The 27,003-nt window shown below is 42.4% G+C and overlaps 1 protein-coding gene across 1 annotated transcript in view; it reads left to right on the forward strand.

Annotated features, from left to right (window-relative positions):
• Positions 1–27,003, forward strand: part of ANKDD1B (ankyrin repeat and death domain containing 1B) — a 54,733-nt gene that overhangs the window by 4,255 nt on the left and 23,475 nt on the right. The window contains 7 exon segments of the mRNA XM_060094363.1: positions 1,931–2,019; positions 5,666–5,769; positions 8,500–8,597; positions 17,757–17,859; positions 17,958–18,015; positions 18,018–18,061; positions 25,647–25,745. Coding sequence (XP_059950346.1) covers positions 1,931–2,019; positions 5,666–5,769; positions 8,500–8,597; positions 17,757–17,859; positions 17,958–18,015; positions 18,018–18,061; positions 25,647–25,745 — 595 coding nt within the window.

The raw sequence follows: 27,003 nt of genomic DNA on the forward strand, positions 1-27,003 counted from the left end.
CTTCCCCATGGATGTGTATTCAGGTGGAGGAAGCAGACAGTGAACAAGTATATATGTATTAAATGTCAAATAATGTCAGATGATATGAAGAAAGAATGGAGTAGGGCATAGGGGTAGAGAATGACAGGGGAAAGAGTATTGGGTGGTCAGGCATGGTTTTTCAGAGGTGGTGCCACTTGAGGTACCACCTGAACGAAATGAAAGAGGAGGTCTGGACTTGTTTTTCTAGCTCAGCATGGCCCCCTCCTGTTCTGACCCTCTTTCCTCAAACTTGCTCTGCTACTGAAGGCATGGAGTATTGTACCCCTAAAAGTTTAAGTGAATGATACAGCTCTGTGTAACCTGTTTTTTGTTTTTTAAAGTATGTCTCCTACACTAACCTAGATCTTTACCGCTACCAGTACCCTGCTACATCTTTTTTTTTTTTTTTTTTTAATTATTTTTGGCTATGTTGGGTCTTCGTTTCTGCGTGAGGGCTTTCTCTAGTTGCGGCGAGCGGGGGCCATTCTTCGTCGTGGTGCGCGGGCCTCTCACTGTCGCGGCCTCTCTTGTTGAGCACAGGCTCCAGACGCGCAGGCTCAGTAGTTGTGGCTCACGGGCCCAGTTGCTCCGCGGCATATGGGATCCTCCCAGACCAGGGCTCGAACCCATGTCCCCTGCACCGGCAGGCAGATTCTCCATCACAGCGCCACCAGGGAAGCCCTAACCTGTTGTTTTTGACTGAACATTTAACCTTTACTTGATTTTATCCATTACATTTTTAACACATATATAGTAAAGTACTCTTATAAATATTATTTAGTTAATTGAAATGTTTATGATTTTGGCTGGGCCATTTTCTCGACTCTGTCACTTATTACCTGGAAGGTAGATGGTGGCGTGTTAGTAAGGGTCTAACTACCAACTCTCTGGGAGAAAAAGTTCTGATTTGTAGTGTTTTCCAATTTCCTTTGTGTAGTGCTTCCACTGTGACTGATTTCAAGCTACAATGTGATGTCACTGAACACAGAGTTGAGAAGAGTTACACACAGTCGGTTCTTTAACACTTTTTTTTTTTTTAAATTTATGGCTGTGTTGGGTCTTCGTTTCTGTGCGAGGGCTTTCTCTAGTTGTGGCAAGTGGGGGCCACTCCTCATCGTGGTGCGCGGGCCTCTCACTATCGCGGCCTCTCTTGTTGCGGAGCACAGGCTCCAGACATGCAGGCTCAGTAATTGTGGCTCACGGGGCCAGCTGCTCCGTGGCATGTGGGATCCTCCCAGACCAGGGCTCGAACCCGTGGGTCCTGCATTGGCAGGCGGACTCCCAACCACTGCGCCACCAGGGAAGCCCCACACAGTCGGTTCTTATTAGCCTGTACAAGCTGGCTCCTTCACACCACTGAAGGAAGGTTTTATAATCCCTGTTTTACAGGTTGGGATATTAAAATTCAGAATTGTTATAGGGTTACACAATTAGTAAGCTGTGGGCTAGTCAGTGAACATTTTAAGCCCCTAGATATTCTGATGTAATTGGCTTGGACCAGGAGTTTTTTATGGTGCTTTTTAATTGTCTTAGAAACTTCCTTAAAATTAAATTTTTAAAGTTATTTATTTATTTATTTATTTATGGCTGCGTCGGGTCTTAGTTGTGGCGTACAGGCTTCTCTCTAGTTGTGGCATGTGGGCATCTCTCTAGTTATGGCACGCAAGCTCCAGAGTGCGTGGGCTTGGTAGTTGTGGCGCAGCATGTGGGATCTTAGGTCCCCAACCAGGGATTGAACCCGCATCCCCTGCATTGGAAGGCGGATTCTTAACCACTGGACCACCAGGGAAGTCCCTTAATTTTCCTTATAGATATGGTAGAAAAGGGGCAAGATACTCAACTTCAGGGACAGACTACAATCCATGTGTCATATTTCCGGGCACAGTAAGGTCTTGACTTGCTATTTCAGGGACATACCAAAGAGCGATAAGGACCTGGAAATAGAACCCCCCTCCCTTTGGATTAATACACTGGGGCAAGGAGCTGTGGCCAAGCTGTGTACGAACCAGGAGAAGGAGCTGAGAGGAGTCCGGCCTAACCAGTGGAATGTGTTAGCTAAAGCATGTGGCCAGTGGGCAATTTGGACCTCTACTTCAGCTGTACACTCTCATACTGACACCCTGGACACATGCAGTGACTGGAAGCTTGGGCTTTGAATTCAGGCTGCCTAGGACAATTCTATCATTTATTATCTTTAAGGCATGAGCAAGTGGTTTAACTTTTCTAAGCCTCAGTTTCCTCATCTGTAAGATGGGGGTAATAATGTCTACTCCATCAGGTTGTTAGTTTTATAAAAACCCTAGGGTGCTCCAACATTTGGAGATCAAGCAGAGGAGGAAGAACCAGTGAAAGAGATGGAAAGCAGCAAGTGGTCTAACAGAAGCCTGGAGGAAAATGTGTTATAAGGAGAGTGTGGTCCTTTGTGTCATATCTGCCAAAAGTTCAGTGCACATGACAGAGAAGTGATGACTGGATTTTAGCAAGATGGAGTGACGCTGATAAGAGCAGTTTTGGTGGAGCAATAGGCAGGATGTCTGATTAGCATAGGTTGAGATGAGATGGTGAGGTGAGTACATGGAGACATCATTATAGAACATCATTATAGAACACTTCTAAGAAGTTTGAGGGTAATGGGAGATTGAGAAGTGGAATGGCAGTTGGAAAGGAATGTGAAGGTAAGGGATTTTTTTTTTTTTTAACACTAGAGGTATTATAGCATCTCTGTATATGTTGAAGGGAACAGTCCACTGGAGAGACATTAAATGATGCAGAGGAGAAAGAGGATAATTTCCAGGAGATAGATGAAATAATTGAAAAGATGAGAAGGGATGGGATCTAGATCCCAAGTGGAGAGGTTGGCCTTGGGTAGGCACAGGGATGCTTCATTGATTGTAACAGAAGTAAAAACAGAGAGTGTGGGTATAAATGTAGGTAGGTAGATTGTTTGACTTTTAGCTGTCCAGGTATAGAAATGGAGCAGAGAGCAGTTGGGTTTAATCTCAGAATTTGGATTCTGCCAACTAGTCGGATGAAGGAAGTGAGTGGTGAGGGAGGTAAATGTGTTTGCACGGAAGTGGTTCGAAGATGGACCGTAGGATCTAAACTGGGTGAGGCGGGAAGTAAAGGCCTAAGGGATGGATAATATAAAAAGACGGTGAGAAGAGTGGAATGGAGGACTTGATGAGGTCGCAAAATTTCCGGACTGGGAAAACTAGAGCAGGTGAGCTGAATGGATGAGGCCGTGGTCAGAGAATGGGATTCTTGAAGATGTCAGAGGTAGTGTAGTTATTGTTGCAGGAAAGAGAGTAGGGCGCGGGAGGATGTTCACATCCCAGGTCACGTCCGAGTCCCTGCGACGGCTGCCAAGTGTGGGTTCTTGGCTTTGCTCAGGAAAGAATTCAAGAGCGAGCCATAGTAAAGTGAAAGAAGGTTTATTCAGGGAGATGCACACTCCATAGACAGAGTGTGGGGCATCTTGGAAGGCAAGAGGCACCAGGGTATGGGCTTGTCCGTTTTTATAGGGATGGGTAATTTCATAGGTTCATGAGTGGGAGGAGTATTCCAGCTATTTTGGGGAAGGGGTGGGGATTTCCAGGAATTGGGCCACCACCCACTTTTTGACCTTTATGGTCGGCCTTGGAACTGTCACGGCACCTGTGGGTGTCTCATTTAGAGGTGCTGATGTGTTACAATGAGCTGAGCATATACTGAGGCTCAAGGTCTAGTGGAAGTCAACTCATCTGCTATCTTGGACCTATTTGGTTCTAACCAGTTTATGTCGTGTCCTCAGCCTATGTCGTTCTTTTAGAGATTGTGCCCGGCCCCCTTCCTGTCTCATTATGATGTAGTGATGATAGTCATGTCAAGAGTATGACTCTGAAATTAGGTGGCTGAGGTCAGGTGGAGGAAAAGATTATTGGAGGTGAGGGGGTTAGGGAACTGAGAGACCAAGGTGTTGGATTAATCATCTACCTGTATGTTGAAGGTACTTAGAGTGGTAGCAAGAGTAGCAGTATTGGGTTGGCCAAAAAGTTCATTCGGATTTTTCCGTAAGATGGCACGGAAAAACCCAAATGAACTTTTTTTGCCAACCCAATAGGAAGAGCCAAGCGATAGAATGAATGTGTATGTCTCCCAGGAAGATACTCCCTGGTGTTTGACTGGACTTGGAAGCATGCCGAAAAGTCCTTGGCAGATGCTAGGAAAACTACTCAACAACACATCTATAGGGACTTCCCTGGTGGCACAGTGGTTAAGAATCCGCCTGCCAATGCAGGGAACACGGGTTCGAGCCCTGGTCCAGGAAGATCCCACATGCTGCAGAGCAACTAAGTCTGTGTACCACAGCTACTGAGCCTACGCTCTAGAGCCAGCGAGCCACAACTACTGAGCCTGCGAGCCACAACTACTGAAGCCTGCATGCCTAGAGCCTGTGCTCTGCAACAAGAGAAGACACCGCAATGAGAAGCCTGCACACCACAACGAAGAGTAGCCCCCGGGCCTCCCTGGTGGCGCAGTGGTTAAGAGTCCGCCTGCCGATGCAGGGGATACGGGTTCGGGCCCCGGTCTGGGAGGATCCCATATGCCGCGGAGCGGCTGGGCCCGTGAGCCATGGCCGCTGGGCCTGCGCATCCGGAGCCTGTGCTCCGCAACGGGAGAGGCCACAGCAGTGAGAGGCCCACATACCGCAAAAAGAAAAAAAAAAAAAAAAGAGTAGCCCCCACTCGCCACAGCTAGAGAAAAGCCCGCACGCAGCAACGAAGATCCAACGCACCCAAAAAAGGAAAAAAAAAAATCTATAAAAGCTCTCTTAGGTCCTTTCTTTTTGGAGATGGTCGATTGCTGATTTCAGATCATCCCAATTCTGACTTCATTCCCCAATGTTGTGATTGTCCTCTGAAAGCTTTCCAGCTCCTTTACATTACAAAATAACAACAACAAACCAACAACAAACAAACAAACAACTCAGTAAATCCTGGAATCTTCTCTAGGCTATTTAATAAAACCTGCCATCTGAATATGTATTTGTGTGAGACATATAATGTTCATAGTGTATAGTAATGTTAATGTTTATAGTTAAAAGTGTGAATCCACTTTTATCTCCTTTCATATAAATGAGAATAAAACAGGTTCATCCCTTTTAGCCTTCGTTCGTGTATATTTATATGATGTGCTGCATTTTAAGGTTCTGTTTCTGCAGGTCTGGCATCTGCACAGGGTCCTGCAGACAACAGTTTTATCTCTATAAGCTTGCATGGAGTATTTGGGCTCCTCCCTGTGTAATCTTGTACAAACGTCTTATAAACAACACCCCCTGAGAAGTCAGTGGCCACCCTCTGACCTCCTAGAGCTAGATACTGCATTGCTGGCTTCAGGGTGGTCCTTTGGAATAATGTTTTGCTTTGGACCGGGAAGATTTTTAAGGCTGTGAAAATACTTGCAGCATGAGGAGAAAGTGGAATCTTGATAATACAGCTTTATGAAATATTGAAGCAAAGTTCCCACGTCCAGAATAGCAGAAAGCGAAAGGCTCAAGGCTGTTGTTTCAACTTTTTAGTTCCAAGGTTTGCCACACGAGGTTTGCTTTCTCTTCAGCCCTCTTAAATTCCCTGTCATGCTTGCTTGCTTGCTTGCTTGCTTTCAGTGCTGCCAAATGAGAGAAGCTTCCAGAATGCTGCTAAAAGCAATAATTTGGAGCTTATGGAGAAGCTGTTTGAAAAGAAGGTTAACATGAATGCTGTGAACAATGTGAGTAGAAATCACAGATGTGACAAGTGACAGTGGTGTGGGTTTACACAGTCCAACTGAAATAAAAATAAAAGTGATTCTGCTAAGTGAGATGAGGGAGAGCTCCGTTGCTGGCAATTCCATAATGTTTAAGCTAAAGGTGGAATCAAGCAGTGGAAGAGGCTCTGGGTGTTTTAACTGATCTGTTCCAAGGGGAAGCGTCCAGGGTCTTTATGTGCAGCTGTACTAAGTCTGTGGGTGGACAGTGACGCCAGCTGTCAAGGTTATGGGCCTGGACTTGGTCCTGGATCATAGCCTGTGGATCACTTTGGCCTCAAACATTCTGGAAAGGCAGAACATCTTTTGCTACACGGTTCATCATTGTTTTCTCGCCAGTGATGTCCTTTATGGTTGGGGCCTTCCAAATTTAAAATCCTATGGGGAGTATGGGTTTGCATTTTATTGCTTTTGAAATATAGTTCATCTGCATGTTGGGCAGTGAGGCCTCTTCTGAAACCTGGCTCTCACTTGTTCTTCAAGTGCCTGGGTTTAGGGGAGAGGTCCCACTGCCAGACATATGGATTTCCTACTGCTTGCTTCTGTGGGGATTTCCTGACATCCCCACCAGGCAGGGTTTATCAAAGTGAACAGACTGGGGGCTGTGTCAGTTGTTTAGGACAATTTGTGGGGATGGCAGAGGTGGATGTAATGCTAAATGAAGCATAAACTTTAAGACACCTGCTTGCACAGACTCCTTCCAAGGCACTGGGAGGACTCTAACAGTGTGTTCCATTGTTATATGATTTTGTAAAATCTGAAAAAGTAAGCAATTTTAACTGTAATCCGTTAAGCTTTCTGACTTTGGCTTTAAAGAGGGCTCCCAAAGAGTGTAAACTTGACGTTCCACAAAACCTGGATCTATCCCAGGCAATGAGTTCATAGAAACTGAGTTCATGCATCATGTGCAGTGGAAGGGTGTTTAACAGTTGTGCATGTGTGTGTGTGAGGGGATCTGTGTTTATGTGTATGTGGGAGTTTATGTGTCTGTGTATATTGTGTGTGTGTACATGTGTATGTCTGATGTGTTACCTGTGTATACCATATTCATTGTCCACAGACATCCTAGAAAGAGTAGAAAAATAGCAAATTTTTACAGCATAACAATTTTAGGAACAAAAAGAAAAGGGAATCAAGGAAGGAAGGGAGCAAAAATTAAAGAAATAAGCAAGGATCTTTGAAGGTAATATCTAGATTAACTGTTGAATAAGTAAAGCAATAATCATTTTTCCAAACAGCAGGAAATAGATTCTCCAGTGTACTTTTATAACCATTTGAAAATTTTTTCCATATAACTTTCTGATATTTTCAACCATATTTTTATATTAAAGTACTTAGAGAGATAGTACACTTAAACTTACAGTCAGTGTGGCAAGTTATTGTAAACTCCTGATGAATTATATTATGCTTTGTAATGACATCTCTTTTAGTCCTGTTTACAGCAAATTGTTGACATGGTTACTTGTAGAGTTCCTTAAAATCTGTGATGACAGAAATGAAAAAACATGGAAGTGGTTTTATTGAATTATCTTGGATGGTATTTTGATTTGCATCCTTATTCATGAATAAAGTTAAAGGAGAGTTTATAAGCCCAAATTTGACATACTAGGACATAGCTCTAGACTGCAGACAATAGCAAGGGTAACTCAAATTTAGTTTATCGCCGATTTAGCTACCAAGGAAATCAGATTAAACAGTTCTCAATTTTTGCAATAAATTATTTATGAGAAACAAAGGATAGTAAATTCTTTGGAAGCAAGATCAGTATCTAGAATGTGGGAAATACGACATGTGTTTTCGTTACAAGCAAGACATCCATTGTCTGAAGCACTTCAGACTGTCTCTAGACATCCTGGGAGCACCAAGTTGGCTTTTCTTTGAAGCAAAAGATATTTATAGCTTTCTTTCTCTCTGTGTGTCTTTTCTTCCTCCCTCCTTCCTCCTTTCCTCCCCTCCCCTCTCCTCCCCTCCTACCTCCCTCTCCCTCTCTCCCTTCCTTCCTTCCTTCCTTCCTTCCTTCTCTTTCTTGATTTGTTTGCTTCAGTAAAATTTACAGTCCAAAAATTACAGAGGGGGCCTCCCTGGTGGCGCAGTGGTTGAGAGTCCGCCTGCCGATGCAGGGGACGCGGGTTCGTGCCCCGATCCCGGAGGATCCCACATGCCGCGGAGCGGCTGGGCCCGCGAGCCATGGCTGCGGGGCCTGTGTGTCCGGAGCCTGTGCTCCGCAACGGGAGAGGCCACAGCAGTGAGAGGCCCGCGTACAGCAAAAAAAAAAAAAAAAAAAAAAAAAAATTACAGAGGAAAGAACCATATATGGATTGAACTTCTAGGAAGATTTTTTGTTATGCATTATCAACATGTTCTACTATTATTAATGATTGCATACAGGAGAAATACAGCTTTTACTCTCTAGTTGAAATCCATTTTACTGTTACAATCAGTCATAGGTTATGCAATGGATTTCAGCTTGAGGCATATCCTCCGGTTGATTGCTAAATTCTCTATTATCTAACAGTAGAGAAATGCAAGATTATGCTGGATACAGTTCTCACTACTTTCAAAGGCAAGGCAAATAGTAGATAAATAATCAAAACACAAGCACCTGATAGAAAATTATGGCCGTTCAAGAACCAGGAATCTTAAGAAGGCTAAATAACAATCAGATGACTGAAAACACAAATTGTGTTTCCTCAGATGAACCGCACAGCCATGCCTTTTGCAGTGGGGACAGGTCATTTGTCTGCGGTGGATTTCTTGCTGAATCACAAGGCCGGGGGCATGTTGCTGGTGAGGTAACCTCGTCTTCGTTGGGGAGAATGGATCAGAGCATAACCAACGTAAGGGGAAAATCTGACCACTTGGGTTATCTTTTCTCCACCTACACACAAAATATTTCCATTGGCAGTGTTCATTTTGGAAAAATCTCTTTAGAGAATACGCATATTATGTGCTCTATGTATTTGGTAGTCACCAATTGTTTACCCATTACCTATAGGATTTACGCTTTTACTTATTTTCCCATATTGACCTTATGGCCAGTAGCATGCATTTGTAAGAATAAAATGGTTGCCTAGAGTGTAACTGGGGGCATAGAAGACAGAAGCTAACTGGACTCAGGGACATTAAATCTGGACTTTTCCCTGTGAACTCTGATAAATAAATAAGGCGTATTAAACACATACTGTGTACCAGGCACCAATCTCAGGACTTTGATATTTAGTGCCCCCAGCCTTGCGAGAAAAGTATTGCTATAATGTCCAATTTACAGATGAGGGGCCTGAGACAAAGAGAGGTTAAGTATCTTGCCCCCAAAATTATATCTAAGAAGGAGTGGAGGCAGGATTTGAACCTGGCTTATCTGATTCCAGAGACCATGGCCTTAGCCACATATCACCTTGATGATTTATCTGCCTAGATATCAAAATCCACCCTAAAGATTTTCCAAGTACTTTTCCCAACTTCGTTTAATACTTTACCATGGAACAAGGAAACCAGTTAGGCTGGAGAGACCCAACATCACGTTTATCATCTCCAGTTGCAAAAGTAGGTGATAACCTTGGCTTTTAGTTAATCCAATGGACGATAGTTCTTGATTCTTAGTTAATCCAATGGGCCATGTTTTTTACAGTTAAACTATTCAAAAAATTCTTAAAGAGTGATTCTATTTTTTCTCTGGACTGACTCTTTGGAGGGTAAGACTCAGCATTGCTTTACCTTCCTGTCTCACAGGGCAAGGTTTAGTATGTGTAGTAAATGTTTGGAAGATGAATAAATGAAATCAGTTCAAACCAATTGGTCATCTTATTGTTTATCTTACTGATTTTGTCGGCACTCCTAGACATGGCCTAGACTTCATAATGATGAGAGTTTCTCTTTGTATCACCAGAGGGACACATCCCTCTCTGTCTAATTTATTGCTCTGGTATTGGTAGGCAAGTGGATTGATAAACAACAGAATCAGAATGAAGAAAAACCCCTTTTTAAAAATTGGCACTGCAGGGCTTCCCTGGTGGCTCAGTGGTTAAGAATCTGCCTGCCCATGCAAGGGACACAGGTTCGATCCCTGGGCCGGGAAGATCCCACATGCTGTGGAGCAACTAAGCCATGCGCCACAACTACTGAGCCTGAGCTCTAGAGCCCGCAAGCCACAACTACTGAGCCCACATGCCACAACTACTGAAGCCTGTGTGCCTAGAGCCTGTGCTCTGCAACAAGAGAAGCCACAACAATGAGAAGCCCGCACACAGCAATGAAGACCCAACACAGCGAAAAATAAATATAAATAAATAAATAAATTTTTTTAAAAATTAAAAAAAAATTGGCACTGCAAGCACTCCAACTTAATGAGTGTAATAAGTTGTATTACAGTTATAATACTTAAGGAACATGTTGTTTAGGTCTGAAAATTATCATTTGATTATTTTTTAATGTTATTTAGCCTGCAAAAGATGTTTTGGTAATAGACCTGATTGCCAAGAGTCTATTTTTATTTTAACATTGAAACCCAGATACAATAACTTTTTATTTTACTTTAATTTTTAAATTAACATACTGTTCATTAACTTTCTTCTTAGCATACAGCTTTATGAATTTTAACACATGTATAAGTTCATGTAACCACTATCACAATCAAAATACAGAACAGTTGCATCATCCAGAAAAATCCCTTATGCTGCCTCTTTGTAGTCAAAACCTCTTTGTAGCCAAACCCTCCCCTACCCTGGAAACCACTGATCCTTTCTCCATCTCTATAATTTTGCCTTTTTGAGAGTGCCATATAAATGATACCGTATAATATATAACCTTTTGACACTGGCTTTTTTCACTCAGTAAAATTTCTCTGAGGTTCATGTGTTGCATGTATCAATAATTCCTCCTTTTTTATTGCTGAGTAGTATTCCAGTGTATAGATATACCACAGTTTATTATATCCATTCACCAGTTGAAGGACATTAGAGTTGCTTCCAGTTTTTGACTATAACAAGTAAAGCTGCTGTAAACGTTCGTGTACAGGTATTTGTGTAAGCATAAGTTTTCATTTCTTTAGTGTAAATACCTAGAGAAGTGAGATTACTGGGGCATATAGTGAGCTGTGTACAAGAAGCCACTAGACTTTCTTAGAGGGGCTGTACCATTTTCATTCCCACCAGCAATGTACTAGGTTTCCATTTGTTCCACATCCTCATCAGCACTTGGTATTGTTATTTTTCTCCCTTAATTTTAGGCATTCTAATAGGTTTGTATTGGCATCTCATTGTGGTTTCATTTGCATTTCTTTAATAGCTAATTATTATTAAAGCATATTTTCTTGTGTTATTTACCATTTGTATATCTTCTTTGGTGATATGTCTGTTCAAATCTTTTGAACATTAAAAAAATTGATTATGTTGATTGTTTAAAATTAATTTTATTTGATCTTTGCAACAACCCTGTGTGCTTGGTACTGTTTTTAAAATAATATTTATTTTTGGCTGTGGCGGGTCTTAGTTGCGGTGCGCAGGCTTTTCGTTGCAGCGTGCAGGCTTCTCTCTAATTGTGGCACATGGGCTCCAGAGTGTGAGGGCTCTCTAGTTGTGGCACATGGGTTCCAGAGCATGTGGGCTCTGTAGTTGCAGCACGCAGACTCCCTAGTTGTGGCACACAGGCTCAGTAGTTGCAGCGTGCAGGCTTAGTTGCCCCACGGCATGTGGGATCTTAGTTCCCCCACCAAGGGTCGAATCTGTGTCCCCTGCATTGGAAGGCAGATTCTTAACCACTAGACCACCAGGGAAGTCCCTGTTTTAATTGTAGAGTTTTGAGAGATCATTATATACTCTGGATCCAAGTCCTTTGTTAGATATGTGATTTGCAAAAATTTTTTCACACTCTGCAGCTTATCTTTTTAGTGTTTTTCATAGAGCAGAAGTTTTTAATTTTGATGAAATTCAATTCACTTGTATTTTAAAAATGAATCTAGCTATTGGTATTATATCTAAGAATGATTTGCCTAACTTAAGGTTATGAAGATTTCTCATATTTTTCTTCTAAAACTTTTATAGCCTTGTGTTTTACATTTAGATTTATCATCCGTTTTGAGTTAAGTATAAAGTTATAAGGAATCTGGTATATGGATGACCGATTTCTTCAACACCATTTGACACCAGTGTCACCAGTTTTTAACACTTTCGCAGTGCTATTTGGACCTGTGCGCTATCCATGAGCCAGTCTTAGACCTGGGCAGTGGTCTACCCCATAGTTCAGTTCCCCAAGCTTTTGTCACACTGTTTAGGGTCAGGAACATGTACAGGTCTGGGGGGGAGGCCAGTAGTACATACACAACTTTATGGGGTTGCTTTCTTGAACTCTCAGCTCTCCAAGATCATCTCCCCTACATTCTCCACCTACAGGGCCCTTCTCCACCTTTTCCTGGTCTTCTGACTAGAAAGCGAAGGGTGTAGTATCCCAGCTCTGCTGTGTACTTCCCACAGTTATGTCTCCCTCTGGGACTAAGAGAGGAAAAAAAACCCTTTTTCCCCCTTCCCCACCTGCACCCTCCTCTTCTGACCACAGTTCCTCGGGTCAGAGAGAAGGATTCCCTCTGTCACTGCTTGCCCAGTCACTGCTCCTACCCCTTCTACTGTGGGGTTGCAACTTTGGAAGTGAGGCTTGCCTGGGGCGGAACCAGAAGAGAAAACAAAACAAAATAAAATTAGGATTTCCCCCACCTTTTCTGCCCTGTAGGGGCTCCCTTCCACTTCTTAGACCAGAATGGGAAACTCCTCTTGGAGCTGTTTCTGTCCAGGCCAGTGATTTGTACTGCCTTGAGTCCCAGCTGGAAGGTATGGAAGAAAAAACAAAAAGATCAGGAAACCCTGATTGTTTGTATTTTGAGTTCTGGTTTTCTTCCCCAATCTACCTGCTGTCATTTACTTCTCAGAGTCCTCAAATAGCTGTTCCAAACGTCTGTCCAGAGATTTTAGTAGCATTTGTTGGGAGAGACAGAGTGGAGTGTACTTATACCATCTTAAACAGGACCATAACCCTAAACCTTTGACATACTATGAAAGTGGAGAGAATTGTACAGTAAACACCAGTGTATCCATTGCCCAGGTTCAAGAGCATCTTTTCTTTTAAACAGCATGTCTGAGGATTGCCATGTGTCTAATGTATTAAACACACTACTCGTTTATGTCAGAGTGTAAGTCAGTTATACCCAAAATGATGGAGAGAGGTTTTACCACTTTGTTCTCTCTGAGGCTTTTCTGAACATATATTTTTATTACCCTGTATTTGAAGCATGACTCTGGCTAGCATCAGCTTCTTGTAACTTTGCCTTGGGGGATTGAAATGCTGTCAGGTGGGAAATAACATCATTCCTGATGTACCTCTGTACTCTGCCTTGAAAGATTCATTAAGTTAAGTATTTCTGTAACTAAATCAATTATTCACAGTGGCATTAGAGCATAACTAATAAAATGCTTTTTATAATTCAAGCAATGCCATGTTTGGCCAGATCTGGCAGCTTCTTTATCTGAGTGATGAGCCCTCAGTTTGACTTAGCAGTTCTGTCTTTTGAGTTCTAACACCTATTTGCAAAGAGCCAACAAAGGTACCCCTTTACCGTCAATATTTATTCAGTACCTGTTGTGGGTGAGTATCAATGCCAACTACTGGGGATTCAACTAGATATAAGTCCTTGCTACTCAAAGTAGGTCCTGGGACCAGAAGCACTGGCATCACCAGGGAGCTTGTTAGAAATGCAGGATCTTGGGCCCCACCCCAGACCTCCTGAATCAGAATCTGCGATTTAACAGTATCCCCAGGTGATTGTTTCAGGAAGCACTGACATAGATACAGTCCCTGCTTTGAGGAACCTACACTCTGTTGGGGAGCAAGGACTGAGACTGTAACAGGTAAGTTGCATGCTGAGGATCAATTGCATAGCCCAGAGGCTGAGGACTCCAGGTTCAAAGTGGGCAGCATCCACAAATCTGGGGAAGAGGCAGACGAGGTAAATGGAGGCTCTTACTCCAGATGTGAATAAAGGATCCCAGGTGGAGTGCAGGTGGTGCCCAGAGGATAATGCAAGCATCACTCTCAGAGCTGCTTACTCTGAGTGCAAGTGTTCCCCGGGGAAGTTATTGACCTTCTTGCCTGTCATCAGACTGGTAATGAGGACAGGTTGTCCGTGTCTGTGGGCATTTTATACTTTATAGAGCATCAGGTACTGACTACGAATGTAATCTATGACTCATGCTCATAAACTTCTCAGGCATGTCAGTTTCCTATCAGAAGACTTACTTTATTACATCTGTGAGGAGTGATTCTTTGCCTCTGAGGAACGATGGCTCCATTTGGAATTTATGGTTTCAGAGACTCAAGTTGTTTGCCTCTTGAATTCCTTGCTTTTGGATTTTATGATGGGTGTTTGAAATCCTTAAGTGTTGGCTGCTTTAAAATTAGGAATGACCTCTTAGGGAAAAATAGAGCTTCTATCAAAATATGATCTATCATCTATCCCAAATATTTCTGGCCTCTGTTTTGACGATATGTGAAACTAGATTTAGTGTTACTAGTTGTGAAACATTGATTTATAGGGAAGGCTAAATTAAGGGGTAAAATTTCTTGAGAATCCTCAACTAGTTATTGTACATCATTGTTCCTTGGGAAAAAGTGCAGAAATTGGTAAGCGTTTTCTTCACTCTAGACTTTAATAGACTGCCTCACTGTGTAGTGTGACAGCTGAAAGGTAAATATTATAGGGTATGTACATTTAGAGAAGGGTTTCTCCACAGTGGCACTATTGACCTGTTGGTCAGGTGATTTTTTGTTGTGGTGGAGGTTGGGGGGGTTATAGGATGTTTGCAGCATCTCTGGTCTCTACCCACTAAATGCCAACATCTCCCCTAGGTCACAACAACCAAAAGTGTCTCCAGAAATCTCCAAATGACCCCTGGGGGCAAAATTGCCCCCAGTGAAGAACCACAGATTTAGAGTTACATCTCCATAATCTGGGACTTGCTTTTTTACTTCTCCATACCCAAACTTTACTGAGAATAAGAGAAAACATTAATGCAATTTCTGGGGGCAGCCAGAGTAACTGCCAAAAGGCTTATACACTTTAAAATGGAAGTCCCCCACAGACCCTCATTCCTTGTTTATTTATTTATATGCTATACATTTAGCAAATTGGTCTCCAGGATTACAAATACAGTTGATTACGAGAGGCAAATAAGATGTGCTGAGAAGGCTTACTTTTTAGAAGGCATGTATACAGAGGTTATGGATGATTTTTTTTGAGGTCCAGTACCATATTTATGGTGATTAAATACCTAACCATTTAACATGTACAATTGTACTATTGTTTTTGTTAGGGTCTGTCTTATCTTGTGCTGCTGTAACAAATATACCATAGGCTGGGTGGCTTCCACAACAAACGTTTATTTCTCACAGATCTGGAAACTGGAGAGTCCAAGATTAAGACGACATCACTGCCAGCATCTTGTGAGAGCTGCTTCTGGTTTTATCCACTCTCAGTGGAGAGTGGCAAGAGGAAGCAAGCTCTCTTGTGTCTGTTTATAAGGGCACTAATCCCATTCATGAGGGTTCCACCCTCCTGACCTAATTATCTCCCACAGGCATGACTTTCAAATACCATCACATTGGGGATTAGGCTTCAACATATGAATTATCAAGGAACACAGACATTCAGTCCATAGCAGGGTCCTATCTTTTTAAAAAGGTGTCAATGACAGAGTTTTTGAGTGTTGAGCCCCTGCCCCATTTCCCCTATGGGTTTTGCTGTTGTTGTTGTTTGTTTTCATTTTAAAAGAGATTTATTTAAAAATTCTTTTCAGCTTTATTGAGGTATGGTTCAAATTAAACTGTGGTACATTTAAAGTGTACCTGGTGATGATTCAGTGTGTGTATACGTTGTGAAAGGATTCCTCTCATCTAGTTAATTAACACACACATCACCTCATTTCTTCTTTTGATGAGAACATTTAAATTCTACTCTCTTAGCAAATTTCAATTATATAAAAGTGTTATTAACTATAATCACCATGTGATACATTAGATCCTCAGACCTCATTCGTAGTTAATGGATGATTTTTTGACAAGGATAAAAGGAAACAGAAAAGCAGACACATGAACTTACAATTAAGGATCCTGAGGCTAAGAGTTGACTAAGTTGACCAAGATTATAGCATTTGAAAGTGGCAGAGCCAGAGTTTGAGGTCAGTTTCATTTGAGTCTACAGATCATGCTCATAATGTCTGCTCTATATACTTCTTTAAGTTGGGACCTAGGGCACAGGTCTCAATTTTCCTCAGGTTACAGCCCTCCAATCCCTCCTCCCTGAGACAAGTGTTAACTGCTGGCTGTTTCCTTTCACACTTCTCTTCCTGTTCATTCGGTGTACAAGTCTAAGTACCCCCAGCATCACTGCAGGTCACTAGGTCTTGAGCGAAATCTCTCCTTCAGTCTCTTTTATGCATGTGTGATTTTACTGAGAGAGTGTATTTTAAATAATTTATGCATAAATAGAGTTATTTTTATAACTTCAGTCTTTTCTGTTTTTTCTTTTTTGTGTAATTTCCTCTTCTCCAGTAACTACATTTAACAATGTGGGATCTGTGTGTTTATTTCGGTACTTTTCCTCATGCTCATATGATCATATCCACATTGGGTTTTTTAAAATTTATTTATTTATTTATTTATTTATGACTGTGTTGGCTCTTGTTGCTGCGAGCGGGCTTTCTCCAGTTGCAGCGAGTGGGGGCCACCCCTTGTTGCAGTGCACGGGCTTCTCATTGCAGTGGCTTCTCCCATTGCTGAACACGGGCTCCAGGCTCGCGGGCTTCGGTAGTTTGGCTCACGGGCTTCAGTAGTTGTGGCTCACGGGCTCCAGGGCGCAGGCTCAGTAGTTGTGGCTCACGGGCCTAGGTGCTCCGCGGCATGTGCAATCTTCCCAGACGAGGGCCTGAACCCGTGTCCCCTGCATTGGCAGGCGGATTCCCAACCACTGCGCCACCAGAGAAGTCCCCATATCCACATTGTTATCTATCTATCCACTTACCCACTTATAATAGATATAGATACATACATATGCACATATGAGTTTTTGGTCATAGCTTGTTTTATAAAAAATGGGATCATATTATATTTTCTCTGCATCTTATTTTCCACATTTAACAACTACCTAATGGAAGTCTCTCCATGTCAATTGTTATAGCCCTAATTAATTATTTTTAATGCCTACATCATGTGGTATGACTGTTCCCTGATTTGTTCAGTGTTCCAATATTGATGGACATTTACCTTGCACTCAGCTTTAAGGGTTGCAATTAATAACCTTATTTATATAACATTAGATCCTAACACTTATTTTCATGGGATAGAGTCCCAGGAGTGGGATTGCTGGTTGTATTAAAATTTTAATAGATATTGCCAGATTGCTTAAACTATAATGGTTTCATTTCTACTAATACCTTAAGAGAGCACATTTTTGGGTCCATTTTTCAATGGGTTTAATTGCCTTATTCTTTTGATTTGTAAGAGTACTTCATGTATTACAGAAAATAACCATTTATCTTTATTAAGATACATTTTTTAAAAATCCATCATTTGTTTATTGTCTTGTTTATCATCTGTTCCTTTTATAACTTTTGAATTAAAACACTATACATTATAGTCTAGATTTTCTTCTAATATATTTATTGTTTGTGCTTTTTTTGTATGTATGATATGATACAGGATTTAATTTTATCTTTTTCCAGATGAAGAACTACTTGTGCCTACACCACTTATTAAATATATTCATTGTCCCCATAGAATTGAAACATCACCTTTGCTGTATATTAAACTGTCATTTCTTAATTTTCAACAGTTAGGTATTAACCTAGCTTTTGTTGGCTGAGACAGTGTGGTGGCTCACCCAAGTGACGATTCCTTTCTTCTCTTTTCTGGAGGAAGCATGGCTTGACAGTAATTCACCTTGCATCCTGGTCTGGAAGCCTCGAGATCATGCTCATGCTGGTTAGAGCTGGAGCAGACCAGAGAGCCAAGAATCCGGTAGGTATGTGGATCACACCTGGACAGAAGCCCTATCCTCACAGTGCAGGAGGAGAAGATTGCAGTGTAATTGTCTCCCCTACCCTGGCTCTCTTTAGGATGGAGTGAATGCCCTCCACTTTGGGGCTCAGAGCAACAACATGTGCATTGTGGAGTACTCATTCAAGATCTGCACCTGTGGGACTTGGACCAGCCTGATGAGGTGTGTTTGCTGTTGGGCGGACAGGTCTCAAATACACCCCCACTAGATTCTGCTTTCTTCCTGCCCTTGCAGAAACTGCCAAAGCAGCCAGCACAGACAGACCTGACCCTGTAGCTGGATCCTCTCTCTGTCTGGCAGACCACAGAGCAGAAGGAAATTGTTGGTGCCGGTGGTGGCCCTAGCACCTGCATGTGGGGAGGGCAGGAGGTATTGAGGAAGCCGCCTCTAGTCCCTCATCCTGGCCAGGGGTGGACAGTATCCACCCTGTTTGGGTGCCTGCATTTTACTCCATTATGCCTGACCTTTTGGGAATGTATTTGACCCAAGGCTGTGGTATAATGAGCCATGGAATATAGTGCAATTTTATCATATCCATCTATATTTCTTTCCTTTCATAAGAAGTGATATAGTAACAGCTACCACTTATGGAGTATTCGTTAGTGTGCTTGGCCCAGAGGAATGCTGTGTCCACACATTATTTCAGCGAGAGGTCTAGGGCCTGGCACGTATGGATGCTTAACAAATCATTGCTGGATGAACGAATTAAACTGTTAATCCCTACAGTAATCCTATAAAGAAAAAATAGTTTACTTATTTTCAAAGGAAGTCTTATATTTACTGATATTTGAGGAAGTCGAGGCCCAGAGAGGCCAGGTACCTGGTCTGAGGGCTCCAAACTGAGAAGTGACAGAGCCAGGGTTTGAATTCCAGTCTGGTTGACTCTAGTCACCGTGCTGTACCGTCTCCCTTCTCAGAGGACAGTGGGCATTGCCCATGTGCTAGGGACTGTCTTTTCCCTGGAATATCTCCTTCTAGGCTTTTTTCATAGGATAATATCCTCTGTGGGATTGGCATTTGGATTTTGAATGGAACCTCCTTTTCACTGTGCCTCTAGAACTTTACTCTCCATTAAAGTCTCTCTAGAAGTTAATCAGTAATATTTGCTTTGTTTCACCTCTTTTAAAAAACCTTCACATTTTTTTCTGACCTCAATCTTAAAAATAATAACAACAAAAGCCATTTCTTCAAGTGAAGTCTATAAATTTATTTTACTTCTTCTGAATATGACTGAGCAACTAAACCTTTACAGCTTGGAGGCAGACACACTTGGGCTGAGGCCTGGGCATATATTAACTATGTGGCTTTAGCAAGTTCTCCAACTGCTGAAATCCTCAGTATCTCCCTCTGTGCAATGGGAATAATAAAACCTACTTCATGGTAGCACCAAGGCATGATGGGGTGGGGGGTGGATGTCTTGACCTCCATGTCATTTTTTATCAGCAATACCTCCATTCTTTGATAGAAATGATTTTGATGCTTCCTCAATCTTATATACAAATACCTATGTCAGTGAGCAAAATGGCAAGCCATTCTACCACCCCTTTCCAATCAGACGCCACCCCTAAGCCATTCCTATGTAGTAGTATATCAGAGTAGCCACTGTTGGAATGCTTAAATGAGTTAATGACTATAAAGCACTTAACGGAGAACCTGGTAGTTGGTAAGTGCTCACTAAATGTTAGTTATTATGATAATTATTATAGGGTAAAATGCTATCTAATTTCCTGAAACTGATAACCATAATCAAACAGCATTTAATGTCAGGATGAGGAAGTCAGACATTCCAGCTTGATCCAGGCTAACTAGGAGTGTGGCCTATGAGTGAATTCCATTCAATTCAATTCAGCAGATACATGTTCAGGACCTGATTTTTTGTTTGTTTGTTTGTTTGTTTTAATAAAAGGTATTTTTAACTGAAGTACAGTTGATTTACAGTGTTGTGTTTGCTTTCTGCTGTAAAGCAAAGTGATTCAGTTATACATATATATACATTCTTTTTACTTTCTTTTTATTTTATTTTGTTTTTTTATTGAAGTATAGTTGATTTACAATGTGTTGATTTCTGCTGTACAGCCAAGTGGTTCGGTTATATATATTACATTCATATAATATATATATTCTTTTTTATATTCTTTTATCTCAGGATATTGAATATAGTTCCCTGTGCTATACAGTAGGACCTTTTTGGATTTGTTTTTTTGTTTTTGCAGTATGCGGGCCTCTCACTGTTGTGGCCTCTCCCGTTGTGGAGTGCAGGCTCCGGACGCGCAGGCTCAGCGGCCATGGCTCACAGGCCCAGCCTCTCCGCAGCATGTGGGATCTTCCCGGACCGGGGCATGAACCCGTGTCCCCTGCATCGGCAGGCGGACTCTCAACCACTGCGCCACCAGGGAAGCCCAGTAGGACCTTTTTGTTTATCAGCACCTGTTTTGTGTCAGAACAGGACTATCTTCCTTTTCATTGGGCTCTGGTTGCTTTCACGGGAGACGGCTGTGTGTGGGGAGGATCAGGCAAGCTGAAGGGGCTCAAAGACCAAAGCAGTTTGTGGGGAACCTTCCCCACTTCTGGAGCTTCTGCTGGCCATTATCTCTTCGGCAGGCTCTGGGCTTGTCCTGTTCCACTCCTCTTCCTCCAACTCTGATTATTTGTTGGGGAAAAGGCTGAAGAGCCCTGGTAGCAGACTGTGCAGAGCCAGATAGATGTGAAGCTAAGAGGACCTAAAATTAAGATGGGTGGAGAGACATATGAGGAATGAGCAAATAATGAGTTCACTGGGTCATCTAGGGAGAGAAGAATCTCTGAGTCCAATTTTAGTCCTAAAGAAACCTGGATTAATCAATAAAAAGACAAAGTCTGTCCTTTTTCTGAGATCTGTGAGTGAGGTCAAGGATACTGGCAAAAGCCAGTAGGAACTGGGATCAGGAGCTCAGGGTCAATTAATTCAGCGTTGGGTTTTCCATCTGTATTTGCTTAAAGATATTGTGGAACTCATGAAATGCACTGTATAGAAAAGACTGCTCCGCCTTCACAGCGGGCCTTCTTCCCTAGTTTCATTTTTTTCTTTTTTGCGGTACGTGGGCCTCTCACTGTTGTGGCCTCTCCCATTGCGGAGCACAGGCTCCGGACACGCAGGCTCAGCGGCCATGGCTCACGGGCCCAGCCGCTCCGCGGCATGTGGGATCTTCCCGGACCGGGGCACGAACCTGTGTCCCCTGCATCAACAGGCGGACTCTCAACCACTGCACCACCAGGGAAGCCTCTTCCCTAGTTTCTTATCCACAGAAAGTGATGGAGAGCCTTTATACCTGCCCAGTGTTAGTAATCCTTCTCATTAGCCTAGAGGGAACTCCAAAAGCTAACAAGGAAAGCCTTACAGGGAGGAGGTCTTTATTAACAAAATGAATTTAACTAGGCCTGGAAGAGATTGGGTGAGATGGGAGAGATGGAGGACACTGGAGTATACTGAAGTTTCTCCCAATTCCATAGCTCTAGAAATCATGTGGCCTCTCCAGGGGAGAGAGATTAGAGCAGCCAGGAGAAGTCATAGGTAAAGCAGTCTAGATATTTAGAATCTACATGTAAACTCCCACCTAGTGATCAAAAATAAATACTCAGGGCTTCCCTGGTGGCGCAGTGGTTGAGAGTCCGCCTGCCGATGCAGGGGGCGCGGGTTCGTGCCCCGGTCTGGGGGGATCCCACGTGCCGTGGAGCGGCTGGGCCCGTGGGCCACGGCCGCCGAGCCTGCGCGTCTGGAGCCTGTGCTCCGCAGCGGGAGAGGCCACAACAGTGAGAGGCCCGCGTACCGCAAAAAAAAAAAATTAATTAAATAAATAAATAAATAAATAAATAAATAAATAAATACTCAGACTAAAATGTTTGGAGAGGGAGGGACACAGAATGGAATGGCCTCAGAAGCCACTCATGTATCTGTTGAATGTTTATAAAGTTTGGTGGTATGACGTTAGGTTGGTTTCAGCTGCATATATTGGGGAACTTCCACTGGTTTAAAAGAATCTATATATGAAGTCTCTAGAGGTCCAAATGCAAAGAAACATCCTTTTTTTTGAGGACTGGGGATAATCATGAAGGGATTTGAGAAGACAGTTTCCTATGTGGACCTGAGGCCCACATCTAACAGCCTTGGATTTCATCAGACCTATTGACTCCCATCTGGGGAGAACTGACCCAGCAGCTCCCTTTCACATCAGTTCTATGCCTTCATATGCAACACACTGCTCTTTCAGCACTTTTTACTCATGGCCATGTTCTTGTCCTCTCTCAAATCTCTAGTTATTCAGGGCCCTGCTGGTTTTCCCCTTCAACTAGGGTTCTGCTCTGGATTCCTGATCACAGGGTGAAGGGAAATGTCTTGGGTGTGTAGACATGCCCAGGAGACACCGGGGGACTTCGTGCTGGATTCCACCGGCCTCCTCTCCTCAGAGGCTCTCCAGGGCACCCTCTCTGGGATCCCTGTGGGAAGGGATGGCCAGGTTGGACTTAAGGTGCACATTTAATGGCTGTTTGTGAAACATTTACTGAACTTGGTAACTTGTCAAATAACCCTGGTAGTAAACTTAAAAATGAAAAATAATTTCTAATGAATAATTGCAACTCCTCAGACTTATTCATGTGCAAACAATTTAAATGCATTGAATTAAGACATATTAGGTTAAATGCACATTAAGTTAATAAAGGAAAAAGGAACAGGAATTCTGGACCCTCCTTATTTTTGTTAATTAAGAAGGGGATTCAGGATCCCTTCCTGAGCTGGGAAGTTGTTGTGGTTTGTGTGGGGCTTGAAGCTTGAGGCCCTGACACCCGGCTCCACAGTCCTCCAGGCTGGAAAACCTCCCTGCCTTCCAAGTGAGGGCAGCCTCAGTTCTCCGAGACTGCACTGGATAGAGGCCCCCTTGAGTGTAATTTAAAAGGGTTGGGTGGTTAAAAAATGAAATAAGACATAAGAAACTATATATATTTTAAAAACCCACATTTTTGAAATTCTTGGTATTTTGCCTAATAACTTATACTAGAGATGGGAGAAAAGATTTGTATCTCATTTTACTGTCACCTCATCTTCATGCTACCTTTTGATATGTTTATAAGATAGAGACTACTTTAAATGTTCTTATTTTGTGTAATTTGGCTTTCACTTTTCTTCTTGATGACAACATTTTTTAAAGGTCATACAAAGTTTAAAGTAATAGCTGCTTTCTTGGCGAGGAAAAATGTTTCATCTTTGATAACCTCCCATTTCTTACCAGACTAGGCTTTCTTTGTGGGTGGGTCCTTTGTCACTCTGTTTAGGTATGCAGAAATGCAAGACTTTGTAGCAACCAAGGATAAAAGAATAAGGCCATTTTAAAGTTGAACAGACTCCTGATACTTCGGTAGTGTATGTCCCCAGATGGCTAAATATGTATTAGTTAGAATTCTTTTTGTTATGAGTGACAAAAATCCAGTTTAATCTAGAATAAACATTAAAGGTAGTTTATTCACTCCTAACTAAAGAGTTTGAGGGTGTATCTGACTGGCTTCAGGTATGGCTGGATCCAGCTCTTTTTCCTCCCAACTCTTGGCTGTCTCTGTTGGCATTATTGATAGGTTTACTCTCCACATGGTGGGAAAGATGGCTACTAGCAGCCTCAAGTTTAATATATGAAAGCTCACAGGTGACTCTGATTGGCCTGTGGCTTGGCACGTGACCATCCTGAACCAAACACTCTGGCCAAGGGGTAGATGGTGGAAGAGGCAGGAGCTATAATGAAGAGCTCCACAAAAATGGGGCACAGGGGCTGTTCTCCAGTGGAAAAGATGGGGACAGGAAACAGGTCACCAGTGCTCTTTCCTGCTGTTCCAGGGCATTAGCAACCTTTAAAGGCTGTCTCCCCCCATTTCTTGTCACCTGCTCCCCAGCCACAAACAAACACTCACACTGAGTTATGTACTCCCACAAATCGCCAGCTCAGGTCCTGCATTTCATTATGATCACTCATATGTGTGTTTGTCTTCCCTAACAGACTCTGAGCTTCTTAATGTCGGGGTGCCATATTTTTTATCTTGGCCACTCTTGCTTAGCACAGTATCTGACATATACATAGGTGCTTAATAATTGTTGAATAAAAAGTGACTGATTTATAAGGGTGTGTGACTGAATGTTTTCATCTAGTATATCATCAGTGTTTCTCATCCTCCTTATTGTGATTTGTTTATATGGACCTTTATCTGTTGTCAGTATTCACAGATATTTGTAAAAGCCAGACAGTAATTTTGGCTCTGTCATTTCCCAAGAGCTGTTCATGGCTCAAGACTAGATCTTGATCTTCAGTTAGGGGTCTAATCTCACAAGCGGCAAACAGAGGCCCCAGGCAGTTTCTGTCTCTTCCCTTTGCCCTTCCTTAGTGATTTGATGAGAACCATCGATGATGAGTCAGGATTTCAAACTCTGAAGGGCTGGGGATGTAGGTCTAATTGACCACATATCTGGCTCAAGAATATAAATGAGGTGAATTTTTGGTGCCAGTTTGTTTCTCCGGCCTCCCTAATGCATGAGTGCAGAACCCTGGAGGGCTGATCTATACACACTTTTTTTTTGGCCATTTATTATTTTAGCACTTTTCCTTCATTTCTCTTTAGGTTGTCGGAGAATCATGAGCCGCTATCTCAAGTTAACAGTGACCATTATCTTTTTATTATCTTGCATTAACAGGAGATCAGATAACAAATCTAGATTCAGGAACCTTCTTCTAAAGAGTCTTGTATCTTGCTTTTCACATTTCAAACATCTTGCTAAGCTTTTAGTTAATAACATATCAAGCCAATCTGTGAATGTTTTCTTTAATCAAAGAAAATACTTCTGCTGCTATTTTGCCACCCCAACTTCTTTTCCTGCTTTTAAATATCTCAGGTTAGAAAATTGAGTTTTTTATGGGTCTTTCATTGTTCTCGATGACATTTTGGCTGTTGAAAATGCAGTCTCCCTTTGCAATGTGAAAAGTTAGAGAAATTGCCATAATCAGAAGATTCTGCACTTGAACCTTCCTCCCAAACAAATCACACCTAAACATCCCTCTTAAGCTATATTCTCTGGATAATTCCTAATTTCTCCATCCCATTTCATATTGACCTATTCTCAAGAGTTTTCCCGTGGATTCTTGGTGAACATTAGAGGTAAATATATGAGCAAGCAAGGAGAGCCTAAAGAGAAGCAGTTGATACATGTCATGTCTGAATGAGTCACATAAATATTAAACCCTGGACAATTTCTGCTTCAAACATTTTTATCAGTAAGGCAAGGCTTACTGAGCGATATGCAGGTGACTCAGATGGGGTCTGGAACAAAATCAGCTTCTCAATAAATAGTCGAGTGAAAGAACTATTCAATAAATGCAGAAAGTTGGTAAAATTGTTACATTTGAAAGGGAATCTCATTGTCTGATTGTGAGGTGGCATCTCCCCAGGTGCTTGGGAAGACCGTTTCCAAACAGTACTTCTCTGCCCCCATAAAAATGATTCTGTGCTGATGCGGAATTCCCACAATTTGGGGCAACAACTCAGAAATGGATCTGGTTTGAAGTGAGAGGGATTGTTATCACCCTCCCCTAGGAAGGGCCCAGAATGCTGTGACCAGAATCACCACCTTGGCCTCCTCGCCATCCCCTCCCCTCAAACTGCTGCCCGCTTTGTTGGTTGTCTTGCCTGCTCAGTAAGTGTATAATGAACACTGGAGTTTGTGATTGATTTTCAGAAAGGAAGAAAACCGTTCCTTTTGGCGGCAGAGCAGGGCCACATTGAAATGATAGAAAAACTTATCTTCCTTAATCTGCATACTTCAGAAAAGAACAAGGTGAAATGGCCTTTTATTTCTTTGCTGAGTGACAGTTGAGGTGTAGATTTGGTGATGGCATTTTGGTGAGCAGTAGAGTTGTTCAGTTGTTACTACAGTCAGAGGGAATCATCGAATATCCAGGTGAAATCAACCCACTTTTTCAGTGGATCGTCCAGATTGCCAATTTTCCTCCATAAATGTCTGTGACATCAATGGACTACATGGAATTTTCTACTGTCAACTCCAGTTGCTCTTTTCTTCCACTGAGGTCTGCGGGAGACTCAGCCCCACCTGACCAGGGAGGGAAACACTGGGTGGGCATCCATGTCTATGTGCATATCTTTGGCACTTTCCTTAGGAGAAATTCCTAGATGAGGAATTGTGGGTCAAAGAGTTCTGCACATTTTAAAATCTTTTGGTATATATTGCTAAAACTACCTCCCAGAAATCTTTCACCAGTTTGCCTTCTCAAGGTTATATAGAATTACTTTTATTGTCCCACTTTTGCTAGCAAATTAGCAGCAAAGGTAGAGCAAGGAGCATGGATGGATTTTTCCCTTCTCTTTCAAACAGCTATTTATTTTCATTTAACACTTTAAAAGTATGAATTTCACTTAAAACTGTGGAAAACATGGCCACTACTCTATCCACAGCTTTAACAGTCTAAAGTAACTCATGGTGGTTCATTTGTTAAACCATTCACTTATTCACCAAAAAAAAAAAATTTTTAATATGTGCTCTATGCTAGGTAGAGTATGTTTTCTTATTCCAGAAGCCTACAGGGCAAGAAGAGCATACAAAAAATAATATATCGGGCTAAGTGTGGTAATAGATGTATATACAGTGTGCTGTGGGAACACAAAGGAAAATCTGTTTCAGAAATATCACAGGCTTCACAGAGGAGGTGGTATGTTATGTGGGTCTGAGCATTTGAATGCACAGTGGTACGAGGAGATTGGAGGAGGGCACAAGGGTAGAGTATTTCAGACAGAGGGAAGAGCCCATTTGTAAAGGAACCAAGGCATGAAAGAGCATGGTGTGTCCTGGGAATGACAAGTTCAGGGTGGCAGAAATTGAGGATGGGTGGGCTGGGAAAGGTGGATGCCAAGTGGGCCAAGGCAGAGAGACCATGAAAGGCTGTGCTCACCAGGAGGAGGGGTGATTCTGACCTATTGGCAGCAGAGACCTGGAGGGTTTTACGCAGCAAACAGGGATGGGGTCCATCCTGGGTGTAGGCAGGTAACTGTCACCGTGGTTTGAAGGGGGCATTGGTGCC

Source organism: Mesoplodon densirostris, chromosome 3 (assembly GCF_025265405.1).
Source record: "Mesoplodon densirostris isolate mMesDen1 chromosome 3, mMesDen1 primary haplotype, whole genome shotgun sequence".
Taxonomy (NCBI): Eukaryota; Metazoa; Chordata; class Mammalia; order Artiodactyla; family Ziphiidae; genus Mesoplodon; species Mesoplodon densirostris.